A 24032-nucleotide genomic window follows, 5' to 3' on the forward strand; every position below is an offset into this window, starting at 1 on the left:
CTACCTTTCCCGTAGCAGCAAACCTAAATACTTATTAAATCTAATGATTTTAAAATTAGGAATAAATATTACTTGTATTGAAATATTGCAGTAAAAATCCAATTAGACTTATTGAAATTTGCTAGCCTGCAGGTTTGCTGCGGCGAGGGTATTTACTGTATTATCCAATAACTCCATTCCACACATTACAGGACATTCTCCTGGTCCTGTAACCACCCTATTATCAGAGCCAGTAAACTACATACATTTCGCTGAAACATTGTTTACGTGATTTTGTATTCCCGTGGCAGTTGTGCAAACCACTGTTTTTCCAGAGCGGCTCCGTCCATAGTCCAAATCTGTGTGAGCAGTTGCCACCCTCCTGCTTGGGTGGTGAGGACATATTCATTGGAAGGATATAAGGAGTGAGTGTAAAGACCAAGGACCAAGCTTTGACAAAGCCTGGCGCACACACACACCTGGAACAGAAATCTTTATCGAACCAACAAAGCGTGTTAACAATACTTTACCTTAATTTCTCATCTCTCATGAAAGGATTTCTTTAGAAGGTTAAAATATCTTTTTAATTTGACAATTTGAAAAAAGTGTTTTCATCACTCGTAACGAAAGTAACTATTTTTTATAACAGCTGACATTAATGAAAGTAGTCGGTTCCCAAGCTCTAATTTAGGGCGAGGGAAAATCGATCAGCTGATTTTCCCTCGCTCTCAATTAGTTATCCATTTATTCTCTACGCGCGCTAGTGTTTTGTAACGGTTTAATTTAATGATTTGAATCAGCTGTATGTAATGTTAAAAGTTGTTTTATTCTTTTGTTTTCATGTTTAAACACAATTTATTGAGAAATATACGCAAGTTTTCTTTTAGAAGATTTTATTTTATTTTGATGTTCAATCAAATTAATTGAGGAATAAAATATTTGTAATATTACTGAGGTCTGCTAATCTGTGTTTGTGTATTTTTGCGTCGTGATGAAAAGTATAGTTCATAACTCGTACCGAAAGTTATTATCCGGCACTTGCTCCATTATTCCCGTCCTCGGCTTCGCCTCGTACGTGAAAATAGCTCTCACATACTCGGCTTCGCCTCGCACGTGAAATTGGGGTTCCCTGTGTGAGGTGAAGCCAAACACAAAAACTTGACACGCGACGGAAAATGCCACTTTCGGTCCTAGTAATGAAATATACTATTATTTGGTGAGTTGGTGGCCTCGTCAGTTGCATGAAGAACTGTGCCTTAGCAGTGATGGGCGATCCCAGTAACACCACTTAAAACTTCATACCTAACACTGAAGATCACTCTAGTTTTGACATTTTTATCTTCAACCTACCTTAGTAGAGGTGGTGTTTCTTGTTATTTCAGTCATTTAAAACCTCGTTTAACCAAATAAAACGGTCTAGTCATAAAGATCAACTCACATCTTAGTTATATATAGCCAAATAGTACAGCACAAAACATGAAAATAACACCCTAAAATAATAGGGAAAAAAATTGTCGACACTAGTGATCGTAGCGTCACCAGCATGAACTAGACATGAAAAACAAGCTTCAAAATTTACAATGGGATGATAAGTCTTTTAGTGGTGGTTAGTGTATGGTATTAATATCATTTATTTTTTATATCAGCGTTAGGAGTTTAATTTATTTTATTGTTTGTCGTTAAAAAAAACATGTTTTTATATTTAAATAAAACGTATAGTCACATACTGGTGTTATCTTGTTAGGGTTAGGAGTCCAATTTCTTTCAGTCTTGGTTGTGTATTTTTCTAACCTTAACCAGGTACGTAAAAACGTTTTGCTTTCAGACCAATTCGTAAATTACAAGGAAAAATGTGGTTCGGATTCCACTATAAACTGTAGGTCCCTTAGTTGCCATTAGCTGTATGGGCTATTAATTAACAGCTGTGTCTAAGGAACATGTCGGCCTTAGTCACTAACAAGACTACAAGATCGCGCCACTCATCCTACACTCATCCTTCACTCATATTTGGGTTAAAATACGCACATAGTGGCGTCCCCATCTTAAATAATTGATATTGATATATATATATTGGTATCCAGTTTCAAGATTGTATTTTAAGTTTTGATTTAGGTTGTGAGATATAAAATTTCTGGTTTCCACCACTATTTCCTTGTACCACTTTACCTTGAGCAATTTGAGCTCATCAAGTGGCAGAGGAAGTATGGAACAGTAGCCAGCGATAACGTGTGTTCCTGACTCCACCAGACCACTCTGCAGTATCATGTAGGCTGTGGCCAACGCCAGTTCTATCACGTAGGCGGAGTAGTGTGAGTCGCCGAAGTCTAGCACAGCGTTGATGCTCCATTCTCCATCAATCAGCTGGCACAGTAGGTTCTGGTCGTGGATATCTCCGTGGATCATCCCTGAATGATAATCACATCACTTCATACAACATAATAATTCATTTTTATAGCCCCAGGATTGCGTAATATGACTAATAATGGTTAAAAACGTACCTTGTCAGACAATCCTTGTGTTAAATGTATGTAACAACTCTGACGGCACCTCAAGAAGTGGATCCTTTTGTGTGCCTGACGATGGTGGAATTTAATAACCACCGAAACATGTAGCAAGTTTATTATCGACACTATAAAACATGTCAAGGATTGTCTGACAAGGTACGTTTTTAACCATTATTAGTCGTACAACATAAGTTCTAGACGAGGATGAGCAAAAGGCTGTCCGAGATAGAAAGATAAAACAATAAACGGTATCTGCAAACTGACTCACACTGTCTTTCATCAGCTAGATTTTGGTAAAATAAGACTGCATTAAAATGGAACATTCTTCTAATTTTGTAAGGAAAAATGTTAAAACAATTACAATGGGTACCTAACCAGAAGGATTAGGCTTTTTATGGAAAGAACAAAAAACATTCTTTAATTTTAGAATTGTAATTGTGAAAGGATTGGGGGTTGAATAGTTTTATTTAGAGTTCAAAGGACTACAACGTACTAAAGTTTAATAATAATCTATGAAGCCTTTTTTTTATATCAGATATTTCTTTTATTTTATTAATTTTTACTTTATGGGAAAATCACCATTAAAAATCAAAATTTAAAAATGTCTGGAGATATCATGGATTAGTACCCACGAACTAAATCATATCGAACTCGAACGGCAGGTGAAGTCGTAGCTCTTCGCATCCACACACAGATGTCACTTCAAAAACCACTTTTTGTGTTCATGGGGATATTTCCACCCATAACACAAACTCAAAATATTGACAAAATCTATACTTTCTCCAATATGTTTGGTTAAATATAAGGTTGTCATTCTTACTGTTTGATGTTGCATCTCTATCTTACTTATTACTTTAAGGGTGTAACATAAAGCACAAGGGCCTAGGTTTTTAGGATTTTTTAGAGGATAGCAGGCTTACCTGAATGGGAAAGAGTCCAACCTGGCACGGGAAACACAAAACTTTACACTATATACTCAAATCATTAGAATATTTCACTGTCACTGACAGCATTTTCAACTAAGGAAGAGAGAGTTTTCTACATGTCCAAAATGGTGGCCAGTGAGTTATTGAGTCAGTGTTGCCAATAGTATGAATTCAAAAAATACAGTTTCAGTTTATGTTAGTCAAAGGTTATATACACTATACATATGAATAAGTATGTAATCCTGCTTGTTTCTTATTACTTTGATAATAGTATAGTTTTGTGTGTACAAAGCAGATGCTTAATTTCATACAAAAGAATCTTTTTCTATGAATTTTTTATAGTCAGCAAATTTGATGACTGTTGATCTATACCTGATTTTAGTGAACCTAAGTTTTTTAAGACTTGGTCTTTGAAACTCTGCACAACCTCTTTGACCATTTCAATCCTTTTGTCGGTTTCTTTAAAAACAAATAAATAGTCCTCGATTGTCGGCATGTTCTTCAGCATCCACAATGAAGAGTACTGTTTATAAGCTGGATGAGAGAAATTCTGGAAAATAAACATTGTATTTTAGTTTAGTGTGTATACCATGTTTCAATAATTTGTTTGTAATTTTTCTTAATCTAAAAAATGTGTTAGTAAGCAACGATTTAAGACAACAAAGATTCAATAATGGCATAGTTTGACTTAACTGCTTCATGGGAATCTGTTAAAAATTAATTTAACTGGGTATGAAGTTGCTTTTGAAACAATTACTTTACTTAATTGAGTTATCAGCCATACACAAGCACACACACATATTTATTTGTATTTGGCCTCTAAAGACAACGAAACAAAAAAGTAAATCGATCCTGGGTCTAAGTTTACTATCATGATTGATTTGTAGCAAACGGATTGATGTTTTAATTAATAATTGTAACGTCAATCAATCCAGTTGTGTATTGGAGGGACGTACGTTTCGACCTTTAGGCCATCTTCAGCCCCGCTGTTACACTAAGTTCCATCCTTAGTTGCATTGTTGGTGTAGCAACCGCGTCAAATATTAACAATTAAGAACATAAAAAACACAAAAACACGACATTGACGAAGACGAACACATATTAATAAAACTATCACCGTGCGCACGGCTGAACGGGCTCGGAACTGCGGCGGCACTGACTTGTCTAAGTGCCCTGCTTTAGACTTTGAACCATGACGTCACTCACTCCTTCTTGCATTATCTGTCAGTCGAATAATGGTATCATATACAGGATTGGCGTCTGAATGAATTCTTTCATTTAAAATATTTTTATTTAGCTTGAAACCCTTGTATATGGCCATTTCTTCTAGTCTGTCAAGCCGCTGTCCTTTCTTTTCCCTCGCTAAGATTTCCAAACTACTGCTTATATTTGTATAAGTGTGCCCCTGTTCACTTAAGTGCTCCGCATATTTTGATTTAATATTTGTTTCTGGTGTTCTACTAATATTCTCAAGCTCTTTAACATGTTCTTTAAATCTCAATTCAAAAGATCTGCCCGTTTGTCCTATATAAAATTGTACAACAAACAAACAAACAAAGGTTCAGGTGTATACCAACTTAATTGTAACGACTGCAACGCATTTTATATATGGTATTTTTTTTATTTTCCAATTTTTTGGCGCCCCCCAAAAAGCCAAATTGTCTCGTGCACTAGGCATGTGCCTATTCAGTAAATCGGCCCCGATCAGAGGCAACAAAGAATAAGGTTGTAGGTACAGTACTTTAATTTAATTATTTTGTACCTGGAGCACCAAGTCCAGTCTTGCCGTGTACACCCCAACATCAAAGTGGAATTTTAAAGTCCATGGTAAATCCTTCAACATCTTTCCATCCACAAACGTTAAAAGTCTAACAGCGTGCTTCTTTGATGGTTTGTTATCTGAAATGAAAGTTTTTCAATAACTGGTATATTTTTACGATCAAGGTAATTTTAGTGAAGAGAAAAATCAAGTTAAGAAAATAAAATGGTAACAAAGTAGCCTACATAATGCAATGTAATAAGTTATGTATAAATAAATGTCCAAGAAGTATATTACCTGTGCTTGATACTGAATTAAAGCTGGATTTTTCTTGATAAGGTGCTGAAAACACCATCAATGCTCTGACCCATTCGCTTTTTAAGTTCCTATTTCATTAAAAAATCATAAACTGTGAATTGAAGGTAATTAAATGAGAATATAAAGTTTTTTAAGTTTGATACATTTAGTATATAAGATAACATTTTAATATTCATGAACCATTTTACTCAACTTGAAACAACATGCAGACTTCTACAAGATTAATTTCAATAAAAATTCTCTACCTTTATTATTTTGAGGCAGGTCTTGAATACAGAACAATCTTCCATCCGTGCTTTTTTGAGGTTGTGGCGTTTGTATTCCATTGTTTCCTGAATAAAGCAAAATATTTAGAAAAATTAACTTAAACATAAAAGTGGACGTTATGCCAGATATGAAATTCTACAGCAAAGTTTCTTAAAAAATGGTCTCTAAACAGCAGAGAGGTCCTTATATTTTTAGGGGTCTACAAAATTATTTCTATTTCTTCAAAATGGTAACATAAAAGCTTCATGCTTTGGCCAATACACATTTTACTTTGTGTTGAAAGTTTGTACTTGGAAAGTTCAGATCATGCATAAAAAATATATTTTTTAAATTCGATGAAATTGACAAGACAATTAATAGTTTAGTCCTGCAAATAACCCTTTCCGGGATAGGTGGTTTAAGAGTGAGGCAAAGCTGAGCATGGAAAACAACAGAACTATCAAGCCTTGGAATGGAACTTAGTGATGACTAGTGAATAAAATTTTTCATCACGTTGCAAATAATCACACAAGTGTCTATTAATTCTCTTTATGCCACACTACACCGTTTTGACGAACTTTCCACCCAAAGGAAAACAGTCCAGAAAACAGCTGTTTGCCGCCAGCTTAATCAAATGGGGTTTAATTACGTACTACTATTGTAATGAGTTATTAATGGACACCAACCAGCTGATTATATTTGACAATGAGTGGTTATAAACAAAAACATAACCTCTCTTAGATGTTATGAGTAGTGGTTGGTTAGTCCTCTAGTCTATGGAAATATAAGGATTTGTACAGATTTTTACAGTTAAGTTAGCTTAGAGTAGTATGGCATAATAGCTATTTACCTTACAAGTGTAGTAAGAGTGTTTTTACATCACGCAGGTGAATGTTGTGCAACGAGCGGAAGCGAGTTGCATAATTTACCTAAGTGATGTAAACACGCTCTTGCGTAACGTGTAACGTACAAGATTTAACCTGACCCGACAATATACAGGAGGTTACGAACAATATTTGTCATTATCCATTTCACTCATCTTCTAACAGTAACGTTCATTTACAAACAAAAGCTAGGTTAGGAAAATTTTTCAAAACATAACAATAAAATTCAAGAGCACAGCTGATTTCTAGCGTTGAACGTCGTTGGCTCCATAGAGGTATATTTTTTAAGTTAAGCACTCAATGTTAATTAAATGGGTTTCATTACATCACCGAGTGAGTTTTTTTCAACTTTACATCACTCGAGAAGTAAGGAAGTTGTATACATCACGCTTGGGATAGGGAGGTTTAACATGGCGGGTTAGGTAAAATATGGTACGCCACTCGTCCAAAATGTGTTCACCAGACTCGTATGGTAATCCTGCACTCGACTTTGTCTTGCACAGGAACGACCATACTCGTCCAATAAACACCTATTTTCATAGGACTAGTAACGTAGTATACTATTAAAGCATAGCATAGTTTTACAATTTATATAAAAGACAGCTGTTTGAACAATACACAGTCTTAATAAAAGATAAAGAATAGTAGTGCTCAACCTGATGAGCTATTTGGGAATTTAGTTTTAACTTTTTGGGACAGGTAAAAGTTGTTTGGACAGGTAAAAATCACATGTTTGGATTGCAACGGAATGTGTATTTTACGGTTGTATCTTTGCCATGTGTAGATTGCCAAAAATGTAAATATAAACTTGTGATGGAAATATAGCATTTGTGATTGCTACTTATACTTACCAAGGTGTATCATAATTTCACACTGGGCTTGTACGCAATCTATTTTTTCGGAATCAGAAGAGTTCATAATCTTTAGGACATACCCATGTGGTGAAATATGTGGTATGTTTTTATTATTTGTGATGGATTTTGCCTGAAATCATCATAATGATTTAATTAGTAACTCCACAACATATGTATTTTTGTACATGAAGTACTATATTAAGCCGGGTTTTCCTAGGCGCGGAAGTGGAGAGCGGAGAGAGTAACGCGGAGAGCGGACTCCACTTGTCTTAGGTAATTTAATAATACTGTTTTCCTAGAAGCGGACCGGAACACCATATTAATCTCTTTTCCGCTCTCCGCGTTCCTCTCTTCGCTTCCACGCCTAGGAAAACCCAGCTTTTAAGTATTTTGAAATTTTGTTTTTTCTTCTGTTTTTAGCTAGAAATAGTGTGTTTTTTACTTTTATTGACTGGAATCTTGCTCCGTCTAAGCTCAAATAAACACAGTAACTATATTTTATACAAGTTGTAAAATAGCATTTACCTTACAAATGTAGTATGTGTTTTTTACATCACATCACGCACCTATATATTGTCGGGTCAGGTACAATATTTTTCATTATCCATTTCACTCATCTTCTAACAGTAACGGTCTTTTACAAACAAAAGCTATGTTAGGAAAACTCTTTAAAGCATAACAATAAAATTCAAGTGCACAGCTGATTTCTAGTGTTAAACGTCGTTGGCTCCATATAGAGGTATAATTTTTTAAGTTGAGCCCTCAATGTTATTTAAATGGATTTCATTACTTCACCGAGTGAGTTTTTGAAACTTTACTTCACATGTGAAATAAAGAAGTTGTATACATCAATCTTGGGATAGGGAGTTTTTATAAACATGGCGGGTTAGGTAGACTTCCTTAAAATCATAACTCTAATATGTTTATGAAAATATAAAGGACCCCAAAGAAATAATCATAGCTCCTGTTGAAAAAGAAAACTGGAATTTAAATGATAGTTTTACCCTTTATATAAAAAAATATCATAGTTGATTGTATCTATTATGAATTTTTATGAATAATAGGGCTAATTAATGACCAAAAAGTTATTACTGGTAATTTGTCTTGATCCTTACTTTCCACTTCATGACTATACAGATCTTAAATATTAGTCAAAAAAAGAGATGTTTTAACATAAAATGCTAATAAATAAGTTATTTAGTTTTACTGTTCATCAATGAATAACACGATTTTAATGTGCGATGAATGTAATCTAACTACTGCGTTTTAATGGGAAGTGAGCTGGTCTAAGTCTCGAGTTCAAAACCCGCCAATCACCAATGGATTTTGTCCAAGTGCACAACTCCTAGGCCTAGCCTGAAGTGAAAAACGATACCATGACAAAATATATGCTTGCATTACAGGACAAAATATATATAAATGCACCAACAAAGTTACAAATATTCTTACTTTTAAGTGGTAGTTTTTGTCATCGTAACCATCAAGTTCCTTAGCTTCACAAACATCAATGCCATAAAGATGCTCTGCCAGTGCGATTGCTTCTGCCAGTCTTATCTTAGGTTTGATCTCTTCACCTGGAGCTACAATTTGGTCTGCCATCCTGGGAGGGGAACAGATTTTAAAGTTATTACCTAAAAATTTTAAAATTTGAATAAAAATAGGGTAGCCTCTGGGGACATAAAAATTAATGGTAAATCCCTCCTGGGTCTTTCCATGCTGCCTAGTAATAACTTGTTCATCCCTATAAGGAAATTTGCTTATACAGTACAACTTAATTTTTAATTATATATAATTCATAGATTTTGAAAATACTTGTAGAAAGTTTAGTTTGTAACATTCCAAAACATTCCCATCCTAGTTAGAGAAAAACCATTAGAAACAGTAACTTATACAGTCACAGTGTAATTCTAGTCATATTAATAATCATAGTCAGTGAATTCATTAGTCTTACCCACTAGATGTCCTATCCAAAGAGCTTTGGTTCAATGAGTACTTAAACACAAGGGGTCTTATCTGCTCTAGATAAAAATTGTAAACAATGAAACTCAATAACACAGCTGTTATAGGGGAGAGATCAGCTGATAAGTGACAATATACTATGAGTGTGGCATTAATCAAATGATTGCTAGTCTCCCTTTTGATGCTGTCACTACATACAGGATGTTACTGAATAGTTTCCGGCTCTCACCCACTGAATGGGTCAAATACAACTCATCAAACTAGAAACTGAAAAAATTTGTTGAGTTATTAATCAGTATATCATTTGTATGTGTCTTGGATGATTAATTAATAATTACTGGTGGGCATACTGTAGTTGGTAAATAAAAAAGTTAAAAAATACATTTACCTACTCACAAGATTTTACTTTTTTTATTGTCCCACTTTACTCAGTACTCAGGACATGAAAATCCACAATATTAAGTGAACTTTGTCCTTGGCCAATCCTTGGTCTTTATTTTGACCATTTACTCAGTTATTTGCGCCTAAATAAATAACTAAAAACGGTTAATACAAATTAAGCTACAAGTTTAGCAATGGTTGATTAATAATAAATAGTATATATTTAAATTGTATTTGTAGTATAGTTGTATAGTTTATTTTTATTGTAAAAGTAATATAAGGGAAACTCGCGCAGTTAATTTTAACTTTTATCATTTAAATTTCAGAATTTCAATTTACTATGATGGAAATTTTCCTGAATACAGCTGTCCAAATTATGTAAACTATAAAAAAGAGTGCATACAAATTGTAAAATCTACCCTTAAATAAGAGTGAAACATTGAGTTGACGCCAGTGCACTCAAACGTCACCAACATGAAACACTCAACTGTTAGAAAGATATTTCCCTGTAGATGTGCAGTGCAGAATCCCCTTTATAAATTAAAATAGGCTCAGAATAAGCACAAAATGAATTAAAAATTGTTTAAAAATTAACATGGGCCTTATGGGTTGCTATGCTCTAGTGACCGAAAAACAACAAAATATATAAACAATAGAAAATCAAAACAAATGAGAAATACTAATTACATGTTTTATTTACAGCTTAGTGTGAAAATAGAGAAGTCAGTACTTACATAATTTTGGTCAAGTTTTCGGCCACTGGATGACCTCTAGTAAATATAAATTAATACTTCTTGACTAATGTAAACAGAAGTCAGAACATGTACTTTGAGGGGTAGAATTGATTCCCATTCTATAAATTTCAAAGGTTTGAATGGTTTTTGAACCATTTTACTTTAAAATGTAGGCTATTTAGATTCTATTCTACCATTCCAAAGATTTAAAGTTTACTCTGTTAGTTGAGGTCTAGAAAAATCATACTGCAGCCCTCGGTAAATTCAGTTTTTTTTTTTTTTTTTACATATCAAATATTGTAATTTATTTACTTATAATTTAGTGCCCATCTCAACTGAGGTGCAGGAACTAACTCATAAAACCAATTATTAACACATAGTTTAACTTGAATTTACAATAAAGAAGCCAAAAAGCAGCAACAAAGTATTGTGCAATCGCCTGTACAGTTGAAATTGTGTTAAAAAATTAAATTATATTCCTTTAGAATAAAAAAAAACCCACTTCCAATCCAAGTATGAGATGGAGATCCCATATAATGCTTCAGATCAAGCCCTATAGCTGCTTAAGGTGTTTCACTTAAAATATCTCACTTAAGCAAACCTGCAGACTTTAGACTAAGCAAATTTCCATTTGCCTCACACTTATTTTCATTTATTCACTATTGTTAGATTTTCACTTAAACATTTCCTTAAAATTACAGATGTATTCTCTATTTAGAAAAACTTCAGGTTTAGTGATGAGTTAATTGAGTACTTATATAGAATAGAATGAGCGTTAATATGTCTCACCATGCCGTCCTACAGTATAGCTATTACATTTTCTTTTCTGTATATCATACAATGTAAACGTGTGAAGCCTCTTCTGATGGGGTATTCTATGTATAGAGCAAAACTTGTCATAAGATAAAACAGGTTTCACAATCACTTCACTATTTCAATTTGAAATTGTAAGAAACAACTAATTCCTACAGTTACCTAACAATGTACATGTTCTCTCACTGATTTGAGTAAGCAAAGTGGCCAATTCGCTCATCAGTGAGACAATATTAACATTGTCTCACTCTAATTACTTTGTCTCACTCCAGATTTGCAACGTGAAGGCACGAAATAGTGAGCGCGTAACATGCAGGCAACGTCGTATGCACGCGAAATACGTTGGCAGCACTGGCTGTAAAATATCAGCTGGTCAGCTGTTGTACTGTTGTATTTGTCACTTCACGTTAAATGTTGTATTAAAAGTTTACTTCTGCGTAAAAATAGGTTAAATGTTTCTTCACAAATTTATTTGTTTTATGGTAACTGTAGGAAAAGTATAATGTGCAACTCGAGTTCAAAGTACATTTGCCTCACTCGAGAAACCATTTCTCACTCGCCTACGGCTCGTGCGTAAGGATTTCTCTCGAGTGAGTCAATTGCTCACTTTTCACACTAGTTGCACAAATAACTAATGTTTAGTCACCCCTTTTTACTCATTCAATGAATTCCAATTCTTTGATACCTCCGGTGCCAGCCTGCCAGTTTATTTCTTAGTAGAATTGAATTTTAAGTTTTGAGTTCTGTTTGAGTTTTGTACTAATCTGATTTTTACTTTCTCCCCCAATTAGTATATATGGAGGAAGTATTGTTTTCGTCAAAATTTTCGAGTTTGAGTTTTGAGTGGATAAATTTGTTTTGGGGCCCCCCTAGATCCAAAACAGAGGTTTTCAAAGTGATGTCTGTGTGTGTGTTTCTGTATTATGTGGATGTGTACAGAGCTACAGACCACACGTCCTGCAGTCCAATTTTGATGCAATTTGGTATGAACTACTGATAAAACTATTTTGGCACAACCACCTGCTATTCATAAATTATTATATTTCCGAAGTGTCCCAAGAGATTATTATACGTACATCATGGATTATACTTCTTAGGATAAGTATAATCAAAGGTTGTTATCTTCTGCAATATAGCTGAAAATGAAAAAAAAACAATCCAGATCCAAAATCCCAGTCAGTACAGTTCACTATATTAGATAGAAAAACTACAAAATCTAATGTCATTGTCATGTCATGTCATCATAGGCTACATGGTTATCAGTGATCACTCATCATAACATCAATCAACCAACTCAACTCAAATAAGTTGCGTGATTTTTAAACACTTGTGCGATTTAGTATTTTAAATGGACATTTTTTAAATAAGAAACTTAGAAGTGATCCATCACTTAGTTGGAAATTAATTCTTGACTCGGTATTGTTATTGATATTCGCTAGATAATTATTTGAGGTTAAGTTATATAAGTCAACTAAAATTCAAAGGTTAAGTTAGCTAATACTTTGATCAAGTTAGGTCAAACAAAGTGCAAATTAATTTACCCATTCATCAATTAATTACAAGACACTTCAGTGCACAAGCTACCATTACCATGTTTTCTTCAAAGGTGCTCAGTTCTGGCTTGCTTCAAAGTGTCAAGGTAAGGTAACTTAATAGCCCTAGTTCTATCAGTAACCTTTTGGGCTTCTTACATCCTTATGTTATGAAGCGTAGGCCTAACATATTCTGCTACAGAATTGAACTAAGTTAGGCTAGGCTACATTTTAAATTATGTAAGATTTTAAAAGGTGTTCGCCTAAAATATAATCTTATCGGGGAACTAATTAAGGATAAGTAGGCTACATAAAATGAACAACAACTTTAAACTCCAGCTGCCTCTTTAAGTTAAATTGCTATCTAGGCCTAGCTTAGTTTGTTTAAGTTAAGTTATGGTAGGCTACATCAGTTAAATATTTGATTCTTTCAGGTGTCTTCTAGATTTCAAAGTACTCTAATCATCGCCGAACACAATAACGAGAAATTAGCCCCCATAACGAGACATGCCGTAACTGCTGCTACCGCTCTTGGTGGTGAAACTTCTGTCCTTGTGGCAGGTACCAAATGTTCACAGGTAAGTTTTAAAAGGTGATTTGAAGCTCATTTTATGAGTGGCTACCTTAGTTAAGTTTATGGATGTGATGGTAGTTTGAGTTATGAGCTTATGAGTTTTCCTGAAATAGGCCTACCGGATTTAACAAGGCTATAAATAGGCTGTAATACTCCTCTGGCATGACATCATCATAGGCGACGGCAATGACGTAATGTTATTGTTTTAGTAATATTTTTGTTTTACAAGAAAAGGTTAAAACAAACAGCTGATCACAAACAGCAAACATTGCGTCATTGCCGTAGCCTATGATGACATCATGCCAGAGGAGCAGTACAGCCTGTTTATTTAGTGTTGCCTTGCTTTAACCAACAACAATTTTAGTTCCAAAATCCTCTGATCCCAAACATTTCTAGCACATGTACTATCAATTAAGTTAACTTATCAATTATTGTTTTGCAAATCCCAGCTAGAGGTGCTTATTTAAATCAAAATATATGAGTGAAAGATGAATTTAAATGGATTGAGATGATTTTGAACTGCTGAATTTTGAATTAGCCTACATAGGTAAATAATTCAAAACACATTACAACGCCTGCAACTTACTAGATTAAAGGGCTCTGCAAACCTGATTATGGCAAGTTAAGTCATCATAGCCTAATAAAAAAAAAAAATATATTACTATTATTGAATTATTTATTACAGTGTGACCAACTATTTTACAGGTCGCCGACGAGCTCAGCAAGATTCCAGGTCTGTCAAAGGTGCTGGTCGCAGAACACGCAGCTTTCAACGGGTTTCTCCCTGAGAGTCTGACACCGCTAATCCTTGCTACGCAGAAACAGTTCAACTTCACGCACATCCTTGCCGGTGCAACGGCATTCAGCAAGGGTTTGCTTCCTCGTGTTGCTGCTAAACTCGATGTCTCACCGATTTCTGATGTCATCGCCATCAAGGCCCCCGATACATTTGTGCGCCAGATCTATGCAGGTGAATTAATTTTGCGGAATAAAGTTTAAACCTTTTCAATAAACTGTATGAGTTAAGCTGTCAATTAGAGGCTCTAATACATATACGGGTAACTCTGTAGTTGTAGTGCTTGCCTGACTAAAGGCAGCCGGTTTTGAGATAAAGTCAGTAGGCCTAGCTTTTTGGTGGTTTGAAACTGAGCCCAGCTGTCCTTAATCTAGGGTTTTGAAATTTTCCAAAAATTGGATTTTTAAACTATGATAGTGGTTTAAATACCTTATTCTTGCAATCCAATTGTTGTCTTCACAACTAGTTTCAACCTGCTAGGAGGTCATCATCAGGTGAGTACAAGGATGATATTACTTCATATGAAGGTCGTCAGTAACAGTTTTTTCACATTCACACAAACACACGACGAATAAACACATAGTGCGCACACATATACGGCCGATAAAAACATTTAACTCGACAAGCGGACCCGTGTTGATAATGCGGAAGTTGCGTCTAGACTGTAGGGTAAACAGCTGGTCAAGCATCACGCGCATTTTCTTATCGCTCGTTGGTTTCATTCCCATTGTCACTGCCCTCCCCTTCCCTCTCCAGTATTTCTATTGCAGTGTTGTATATGACGTTTGAATTAAAATAAAGTTGGTCGTTTAAAACATTATCCATGTCTGATTTGACGGCTCTATATATCTCGAATTCTTCCAGGGTGTTAATTTTAAACTTGTCCTGTGACGTATGTAAAATTTCCATGTTTTCATTAATGCTGCTGTAATTATGCTGATGAGTAATTAAATGTTCGGCAAAGGTTGAAGTTTGTTTTGAGGTGGTCTTCTTTGGTACGTGCTCCTTAAAGCGTTTGGAGAAAGAACCTCCTAGCAGGTTGAAACTAGTTGTGAAGACAACAATTGGATTGCAAGAATAAGGTATTTAAACCACTATCATAGTTATTATTCGCAATCCGGAGGCTACTCACACCACAATGGATTTTTAAAGTTTACTAAAAAAAAAAAAAATGCCCAATTTTCATTAAAATCATCCTTTAGAGATATAAAAAAATATTTTTTAAAGTTGACTTGTACCTTAAGCATTGTTGTAGGATTAAAGATTACGTATGTACATGTTTAGGATTCCTCAGTAAGCGTAGGACGTATAGGCCTACACGCCGCAACAATTATGGTGATAATATTGGGAAAATCAACTTTGACAATCAGATAGAAGTGGAAAAACATCAAAATTCAAATCAATTTAATTTACCCCGACATAATTATTGATCCCGTAATTTAGTCATTATAGTAGGGCTTTGCCCTGCCGCACCTGGGGAAGGGTTAAAAACCTGTATAATTTAAATGACCATGTTATTCTTATGTAGAAGAACTGTTCTACTTTCCTTGTTTATGGATATATTTTGATCAAATTTTGCAAATTGATTTATTATGTGCTATACACCTACTAGGCCTAGGCCTATTAATATTTCAAACAAACACTGTTTCCTTCTCTATAGCAGAAAAAAGCAAACCTAGTTGAATTTAATGTTCAATTCAATTTGTTTTGAAATTGTCAATGTACAACATTCAATTAATTTGATATCATGGGCAATTACTTAAAATTCAACTTCAGAAATGACAAATTAAATGTTAACAAAAACCATCTTCTTTTCTTTATTTCATCGAACAACAACACTCTTCTGCTCACCTTTTCCAGACCTTTCTCTAGCATTTCAGTTGTCAAATCTTCCACTCCTAATTTATTCATTTCTTAAAAGTATTTATGACATAAAACAGTTTAACTTATAACAAGACTAATTTAGTACAAGCATTTATGCAATTGGCAAGATAACAGTTATACATTAAGCAACAAGCAAGTACGTTATAGCCTAAACAAACAACTTGTTGACAATGGAGGATTTAAAAATCTAGAGATACAAATATGAGCAACTATAAAAAGAGTAAGTTAAGTTAGTATAAAAGGCGAAAAAAATATAAGAACAAAACTGCCTAAAAGTGAGTTTGCATTGAATGTTATTTGAATAGCCTAGGGAATCAATCTGACAAGCTTAGCAAAATATTTTAGTCAAAATCCTAACGGTCAAATGGAAATTCGCTAAGTCTGCATGTTTGCTGCAGAGTCGGTAGGCCTGCTTATTGTTGTAAATCCAACACAAGAGATTTCTGCATTCATTTGAACTATTGTCTATGGTAATTACTGATGGGTTTTGTCATTTGAGGAAGCAGATAAGAGAGTTGCCTCTGTGATAAGAAGGTCAAGGTTTCCAATTGGTTTAATCTGTGAACCTGATGCTGAATGTAGTCTAAAGCAGCTATCAGTTTATTTCCAAACAAAGCAAAGCATTTTTTGCAGTAAGTTTGATCCATTGCACCACTGGCCTGTCAAACTAAAAATTATGATTTTCAGTGATTTTATTCTTCGTTTCTAACTTGATGTTGTTGGATAGAGGATTTTAAATGCTAAGTTCAAGTGTTCTTGACTCTTTTATAAAGCTATTTTTATTATTTCATAAACATGAAAATTCTTAATTAAATTTTGTAACCAAAGTATATTTTTAAAAGATTAAAAATAGGCTTATTGATATTTTCAATATTATACCAGGTTCTATAAATATATCTTCAATAGTTTTAAAGATATAAATTTATAATTTAAAAATACAAAATGACGAATATCTTGATAAAAGAGTTTTAGAAAAGTTATTGACTGTTATGGGTTTACACCTGTCATGCAGTTCCAAATTTTAACATGTTTTTGCGGAAAGCCATTGTAATGAAATGAAATGAAAATGCGTCTTTGTTGACCATTGATTGCCGTTGTGAAACACATCAGCCCAGGAGATACATCTGCTTAATTAGCTCCGCTGATGATTTAATCACATACATACACTCAACAAACAAAATGTATGGCATATAAATAAACAGTTTTACTATGAATGGCCTATCACGAAAATACCACATTGCCTGTTTTGCGAACAGGAACCAAATTGGAGTGAAAGCCATCTAGTTATCAGATTTCACCAGTTCAAAGATAACTTCCTGGTTCTTGGTCCATCTGATAGACTTGGTGGTTTTCTTCGTCTCCTCTGATTTGATCTTGGTCTTTTAAGAGCCCTTGTAGGCTAGCGGCCATCTTGGATAATTTCAAACAGCTGCTGAAGAGTTATTTATCGTCCAAAAATATTTTTTCAAACACCAAATTCATTATAATTTAAATATCTAGTACACAGTGGGATTAGAAATGGTCTTTGTGGTTTTGAATTGTTCTCCAAGGGAGTCCATGGAAGCTAAAGGCTATCTTGGTTTTGCCCGCCATAAGAGCAATGTTAATTTCGTTGATTTAAAACAGCTGCTGAAGAGTTATTCAAAAAATATGTTTTCAAACACCAGAGTGATTGTAATTTAAGTATCTAGTATACTGTGAAATTATAAATTGTCTTTTTAGTTATTTAATTGTTGTATGAGTTAGAACGTCTAGGCTCCAAGGACTCTTAAGTTTACCTCCTTTATGCACGTAAAGTGTGCAAGATATGTCTCACATTTCTCGCTGGTGACCCTGGGGTCGCGACCAAAATGGTTATGCTCCAGTTCCAACTTTGTTTCTTGCTTATCCGAGCTGCTATTTAAACAAGCTATATCTTAATATTTTCAAGTGCATGGTGCAACAATGTGTATTGTCATGTAACAGCTGATTGAGTTTGCTGAATTTTTAATTGTCAGATTGTAAAAAAAACAACACACAAAACAGTTTACAAAAATGGATTTTAAACAAGCTACTTTAATTGAAAATTCTAACCTCCTGAAGTAGGGAAATTCAATCACTCTTTATGATATGAATCTACGACTAAAATATCCCATATTTACTATGTTACCTTGCAGTTTCATTTATATAACTAGCTTGTTGTACCTGTTAAACTGTGTAAGTTTCTAATGGTAGTGAACATCATAGAACCTAACTTATTACTTTAGTTGAAAAATATGTTAAATATGAATACTCTTAAGGTTAACATTAAAAATTCCACTGGGGCGTAGTCGGAAAGAACTTTTGAGATAATAATAGGCTTATGTAAATCAGGAATATTAGCTATCATAATGCTGAATTTCAGCCCAATACAACCAGTAGTTAATGCGTCATTAAACTTCAGACAAACAAACACACAATATTTCACATTTATAATGTTAGTATGAAGTATGATAAATACATCATACAAACTTCGTAAGATACATTGTTGTAAAAACTTCCACTTTTTTCTCTTTTCAGGTAACGCCATTATGACACTCAAGTCCAAAGAAGCAGTGAAAGTATTGACGGTGAGAGGTACCAGTTTTGCCCCCGCAGATGAGACAGGTGGCTCCGCCAAGTCGGAGGCAGCCCCCGCTGGGGAATACGCAGCCAAGGGATCCGAGTTTGTCAAACAAGAACTTACTAAGAGCGACCGACCAGAGCTGACTGCGGCCAAGGTCATCGTTAGTGGAGGTGAGCTTGTGTTCCTACAGGGTGTGTACAAACTCCCTTGATAGATTTTGTGTATTGCAACACTTGCAAAAAAAAAGAAGCAAATAAATATACTTACGCCCCTTTATTTGCAAGCAACAATTTGTTCCGTAGGTCATCTTAAAAACAAGTCATTCCACCAAAAATTATTAATTATAAATACAGTAGACTCCCTCTAGTTCGGCCACCTCGGGACCAAACCACTAACCGGACTACAAAACTGCCGGACTAACTGGATGTAGTGCAATTTACATAATCAAAATACAAATAATAGTATTGCGCAATCGTGATATGTTAAGTCATTAACCTTGGTTCAGTAATAAAAACTAATGTTTAAAATCACGCTTACTCAAGCAAAACAAAAATTACACAACACTGTAACGCATAGGAATAAATCACATAAAGAACAGAGCAATAGAAAGTCTAGTACTGCAACTTCTGCTACTGTAGTCAGCATAGGCTACTACTTCATGTTGTTTCAGAACATAAGAATGTCAATAAAAACATTTGATAACTCATAAAACAGCATTAAATCATAGTAATTAGTCTTAAAGATAATAACGACAGTCGTAAAATAGGATGAAGATAACAATGGATGACGTAAAACACCGGCTTATTCCCTTTTTGGTTTCTTTTCATCCACATATTCAACAAGTTGCCATGGTTACTAATCACCCAATCACAAACTGAGATAGCAAGCGCACAGCAGACATCAGTTGTGTTTAAAGAGCAGATGATTGTCAGTGCAAGCAGATAGCTTGACCTTGAAGCTAACAATGGCTATTTCTTTGTTTTGCTTTAATTTATTTTTGTCAAATAAACCGTGGTGTTTCAAAAACAATAATGGGGGAACCTACCACATAAAAATTGCTTGTAGTAAAAAAGTATGAAAATTGCGTCAAATACAGTAGGCTACTTTTATTGATAATTATAACCTATTTGAGATACCTAAATCACTCTTATTATTAATCTACAATCAACCAATTTCCTTATAAATAATTACTAGCTCATCTATTTATTATCATTCATCAAATAACTTACTTAATCATTAATCAAACATAATGTTTAAAACGTATAAGAGTATTGTGTTATTCGTTTTGGTTCTTTAACGTATTATAAACCCTATTGAAATGCTCAATTTGCACACTTGGGTCTTATTATAAAATTACCAGAAAACAAAACCTTTTGATTCAGCATGTATGTAATAAAATGTGTTTGTGTAGGGAGAGGCCTCAAGTCTGGAGATAACTTCAAGCTGTTGTACGCTCTTGCTGATAAACTGGGTGCTGCTGTAGGAGCATCCCGAGCCGCCGTAGACGCAGGCTTTGTCCCCAACGATCTACAGATCGGCCAGACCGGCAAGATTGTGGCTCCCGTAAGTAGTTATGTCTCGCCAGTTGGATGAGCATGAAGTCTAGTGTTTGGATGTAGAAAATGTGTGGAAGAAGTGGTGGGAGTTCAGACCTAGTCTTATACATTTGCATAATGTTTTCCATGGTGTAGCCCAACTTTTTCAGCCTCGCTTGAAGCAGTAATCAAAGTTATAGGAAATTAGCTTGCAGATCGTGGTGTGACTAAACGAGAGGGATTATCGAATTAATTGGGGACGTTTCTTTAAGACCAGTAAGGACTACAGTCAGCCCTAAAAGTCTGAAACACAGTCTGGAAAAAATCAATCACAGTCCCAACGCAGTTTCTGCAATCTTTTACGGTGAACCTAGAATACAAATAATAGTAACAACATAATAATAATAAGTATTCTTGTAAAAACTAAAAAAAGGCTCTCACTAATATACTATTGATAACCATGGGAGATAAGTATTTTCCCCCAAACCTTGCAATTTTAGTTCTAATTGCCTGCTGGCCTAGCACCATTCTGTATGGCATTGGGCAAAGCGCTGTAAAAGGGTTAATTGGTAATAATACAAGGTTAAAATGGTCTGTTGTAACAAGAGTTTTCTTTCTTGCAGGAACTGTACATCGCTGTAGGAATATCTGGTGCCATTCAGCATCTGGCTGGTATGAAAGACTCCAAGACAATAGTAGCAATTAACAAAGATGCTGAGGCTCCGATCTTTCAAGTCTCGGACTACGGTTTGGTGGCAGACCTCTTCAAAGCTGTACCAGAGCTGACTGAGAAATTATAATATTTATATAGTATAATCTATGAATATAAAATATGCTCCTGAACAGTTCCAAAAACACTATTAATTATGTTTCCAATTTTACTAAATCAGGTGGAAAAGGTATTTTACACACCGATAAAAATTATAAACTTTTTTTACTAACAATATACTTCATGTGAGGTTCATTTTTTTAGCGGTTTTACTTATTCTGTTGAGATTTATTAGGCTTTTACTTCTATTTCTACTTCATTTCGAGGGATTATTTGGACTGTTTTTACTTTTCTTCATTGCTATGTAAAATGCTTTATGTGCTAACTTATATTGCATGTCGTTTGCTTGTAACTCGTGTATACATTGTTATTATTTTGTTTAGAGTTTGTCTAAGTCATCATTGAAAGTTTTTTTTCTGTAATCGATGGACTGTATACATAGCAAAACATTTTCAATTGTTGAAATATATTTTTATAGATACTTGTTAATTGTTGTACTGATTTAAATTCCATTTCCCTTCTTCATAAGACAAAATGACAAAATATATGTGGGACAGTGAAACATCTCAGTAGTTTTGTAGATAAATTGTCTCTTAAAATTCTGGATAGTTATTAAACTATTGTTAAATTTGTGTAAGGTTTTAACTTGTGTATTATATTACAAATGTTTATTTTTTAGCACATATCTTTGTTTGAAAAAATCATGAAATATTACATATCTATATGACATGTAATATAACAATTTTTTCCAAGTCAAGCCCACAAACTTGCTGTTGTCATTTGTTTAAAATTTCATTGGGAAAGTTTGATATTTTAGATATCTTAGTGATACTAGTATTAAGATTCATGAAAAATTCCAAAGTCTTTTAAGCATCACAATTATTGAAAAAAAAACAATGTTTGAAAAATACAAAATGGTTACTCTGTGTGTAACCATTGACTTACAGGGATTTAAATGTGATGTTTAAATTTGTCATGAACTCAGGAATTATACCTGAAAAGGTTGGTAGAGAGTTGTGAAACACCTGATATAAATATACAGTATGTGCCAAAATAAACAGTAGCGAAACTGAATAAAATATAACAATTGTCAATTTCTGCTGTTTATTTTGGCGCATACTGTATGAATAAAATAAAAAAAAAAAAAAACTAAAACTAGTATGGAATATCAACATACAACGATGCAGTGACTTGGAATCATCTTCAACTGACTTTGGTTACTATAGTCTGTTAACAAAATTTAAGTGGTTTAAGGGGAATATTTCCTGGAATTACCCACCAATTTTTTAGCCAAATTTCATAGTTGTGGCGGTTGTTTTATTGTTAGGGTGAAGTGGAGGTGAAGGAATCGCTTCCCCTCAAACCGCATAAGTTTTGAGAATGGACTATAGTAATTCTATATGGACCGATATCTTCACATATATCTAGATATAATCTCTTACTTTGTGGTGAGATTGCAATCTAACTTCCTTGGACCGAGTAACTGACTTTTTGGGTGTGGTCTTAATTATTGTTTGTACATGAAGCTTATAGCCTCATGCAGCCTAGCAGGTGACTAAACTTGAAGGTCGGGCTGTCTTCAGCCTTGGCCTCTTGTCGGTTGAACCTTTAGAGGATTTTACAATTTTACTATACAGCTAGAAGAGTATCTCCTGATGTTATCTGTATTTTTTCAACATAATATTAATCTTAACAGGAACATTTAATTTTGTGTAAATAATCAAACTTGAGGTCTTCCAGTGGTCAAAAACTCAACAAAAAATATGTAATGTTGGCCCACAGACTTCTCTATTTTCACCCCACGCTGTAAATAAAACATGTGAATTTCTTCCGTTGGTTTTGATTTTCTGTTTATATTTCAGTGTTATTTCGTCATCAGCATAGCAACCCATAAGGACCATGTTGGTTTTTTTTTTTAATTTTTAAATTCTTTTTTGAGCCTATTTTAATTTATAAAGGGATTCTGCACATATACAGGAAAATATCTTTCTAACAGTATGAGTAAACTTTCCCTGCGATGCAAACGAGCTGAGAAAAGATTTTTCAAGAAACATGCTTGCCTATTAACATATAGATGTAAATTAAACCTTTCTGCTGGAAAAATATTTTTTTATCTTAAAATAAAAATTTTTTAACTAAAAGCCAAATGATACCTCAATCACAAATTTGAGTCAATTTTTTATTTAATAATCTTCATAAATATATTGCAAGTCCTATGCCTTTCTTGAAATAAATAAATTACTCTTCGTATTGGAGAGTTAAGATGGTAAAATGGACACAAGACTGTTATGGTGGTACTAAATGTGAAATAAAAAAAAAAAAAAAATATGAAAAGAGGAGACTTGGAGACTATTGAAAACATCACAAAATAATAACTTGAAATTGCAAACAATACTATCATTAAACAAACAAAAGGTACATGTTAAATTTAGAAAGGTTAAATGACCTTGGAATAAGTGTATATGAATTAAAATTGAGTATTGCGTTATTTTACTTTGTTACAATTATTCTACAGGTAGTATGCTAATTGTTTGACACCCTCCAACAGTCCTAACATATCTTTCTATTATTTATTGATGATTCTGTCCAAAATCTTATATCGCCAAGCAATTTTCTTGATTCTCTTTCCCACCCCCCCCCCTTGTGAGCGCCCATGTACAGATTACAACTGGGGATTTCAAAGATTACAACACCTAACACAAAACAACAATCCAGACCATATGTAGGAGGAACTGTAGGTTAGATCAAGGTCAAGAGTGTAGGCAATATCCGGAATAACCTTCAGCTGGGAGGACATTGAACTGGCCTGAGTCTGACCAACACAGAAGCAGAATATTCCATACAACTTTTTTTAAATTCTGATCAATTCACCTTAGAAGAGAGTGAATAACAAACAACAATACACAGTTTCTAAATATGTCAAAGTACCCAGCACAAGTGTAAATTTATGTTACATTTTTAGGTTAATGTATTTAAAATTTAGTTTGCAAGTTTAGTGGTA

The 24032-nt window shown here is 34.1% G+C and overlaps 2 protein-coding genes across 2 annotated transcripts; one reads left to right on the forward strand and one right to left on the reverse strand.

Annotated features, from left to right (window-relative positions):
* Window positions 1-7: 7 nt before the first annotated feature.
* Window positions 8-9475, reverse strand: LOC128996900 (hydroxylysine kinase-like). Its single transcript, XM_054422426.1, has 8 exons — window positions 9422-9475; window positions 8920-9070; window positions 7468-7600; window positions 5732-5818; window positions 5172-5308; window positions 3782-3959; window positions 2146-2384; window positions 8-458 (listed from the first exon to the last, which is right to left on the reverse strand). Exons 2-8 carry the CDS (start codon window positions 9067-9069, stop codon window positions 264-266), a joined length of 1119 nt encoding a protein of 372 aa, XP_054278401.1. The 5' UTR covers window position 9070; window positions 9422-9475; the 3' UTR covers window positions 8-263.
* A 3139-nt stretch (window positions 9476-12614) lies between these two features.
* Window positions 12615-21520, forward strand: LOC128997140 (electron transfer flavoprotein subunit alpha, mitochondrial-like). Its single transcript, XM_054422724.1, has 6 exons — window positions 12615-12996; window positions 13324-13467; window positions 14169-14433; window positions 18682-18897; window positions 20139-20290; window positions 20886-21520. Exons 1-6 carry the CDS (start codon window positions 12949-12951, stop codon window positions 21060-21062), a joined length of 1002 nt encoding a protein of 333 aa, XP_054278699.1. The 5' UTR covers window positions 12615-12948; the 3' UTR covers window positions 21063-21520.
* The last annotated feature ends 2512 nt before the right edge of the window (window positions 21521-24032 follow it).

The sequence above is a fragment of the Macrosteles quadrilineatus genome, unplaced genomic scaffold (assembly GCF_028750875.1).
Source record: "Macrosteles quadrilineatus isolate MER2022 unplaced genomic scaffold, UCM_ALF_1.0 Scaffold_6__1_contigs__length_79288215, whole genome shotgun sequence".
NCBI classification, from domain to species: domain Eukaryota; kingdom Metazoa; phylum Arthropoda; class Insecta; order Hemiptera; family Cicadellidae; genus Macrosteles; species Macrosteles quadrilineatus.

What these genes read in the sequence shown, in the direction of transcription:
- LOC128996900 (XM_054422426.1), bottom strand. Translation starts at nt 9,069, where the DNA reads ATGGCAGACCAAATTGTAGCTCCAGGTGAAGAGATCAAACCTAAGATA. An exon ending in CCTGCCTCAAAATAATAAAG is followed by an intron (nt 5,309 to 5,731) that starts GTAGAGAATTTT and finishes CTTTCATTTCAG; the next exon opens with ATAACAAACCATCAAAGAAG. An exon ending in GACTGGACTTGGTGCTCCAG is followed by an intron (nt 3,960 to 5,171) that starts GTACAAAATAAT and finishes TTTATTTTCCAG; the next exon opens with AATTTCTCTCATCCAGCTTA.
- LOC128997140 (XM_054422724.1), top strand. Translation starts at nt 12,949, where the DNA reads ATGTTTTCTTCAAAGGTGCTCAGTTCTGGCTTGCTTCAAAGTGTCAAG. An exon ending in CAGGTACCAAATGTTCACAG is followed by an intron (nt 13,468 to 14,168) that starts GTAAGTTTTAAA and finishes ACTATTTTACAG; the next exon opens with GTCGCCGACGAGCTCAGCAA. An exon ending in CAAGGTCATCGTTAGTGGAG is followed by an intron (nt 18,898 to 20,138) that starts GTGAGCTTGTGT and finishes GTGTTTGTGTAG; the next exon opens with GGAGAGGCCTCAAGTCTGGA.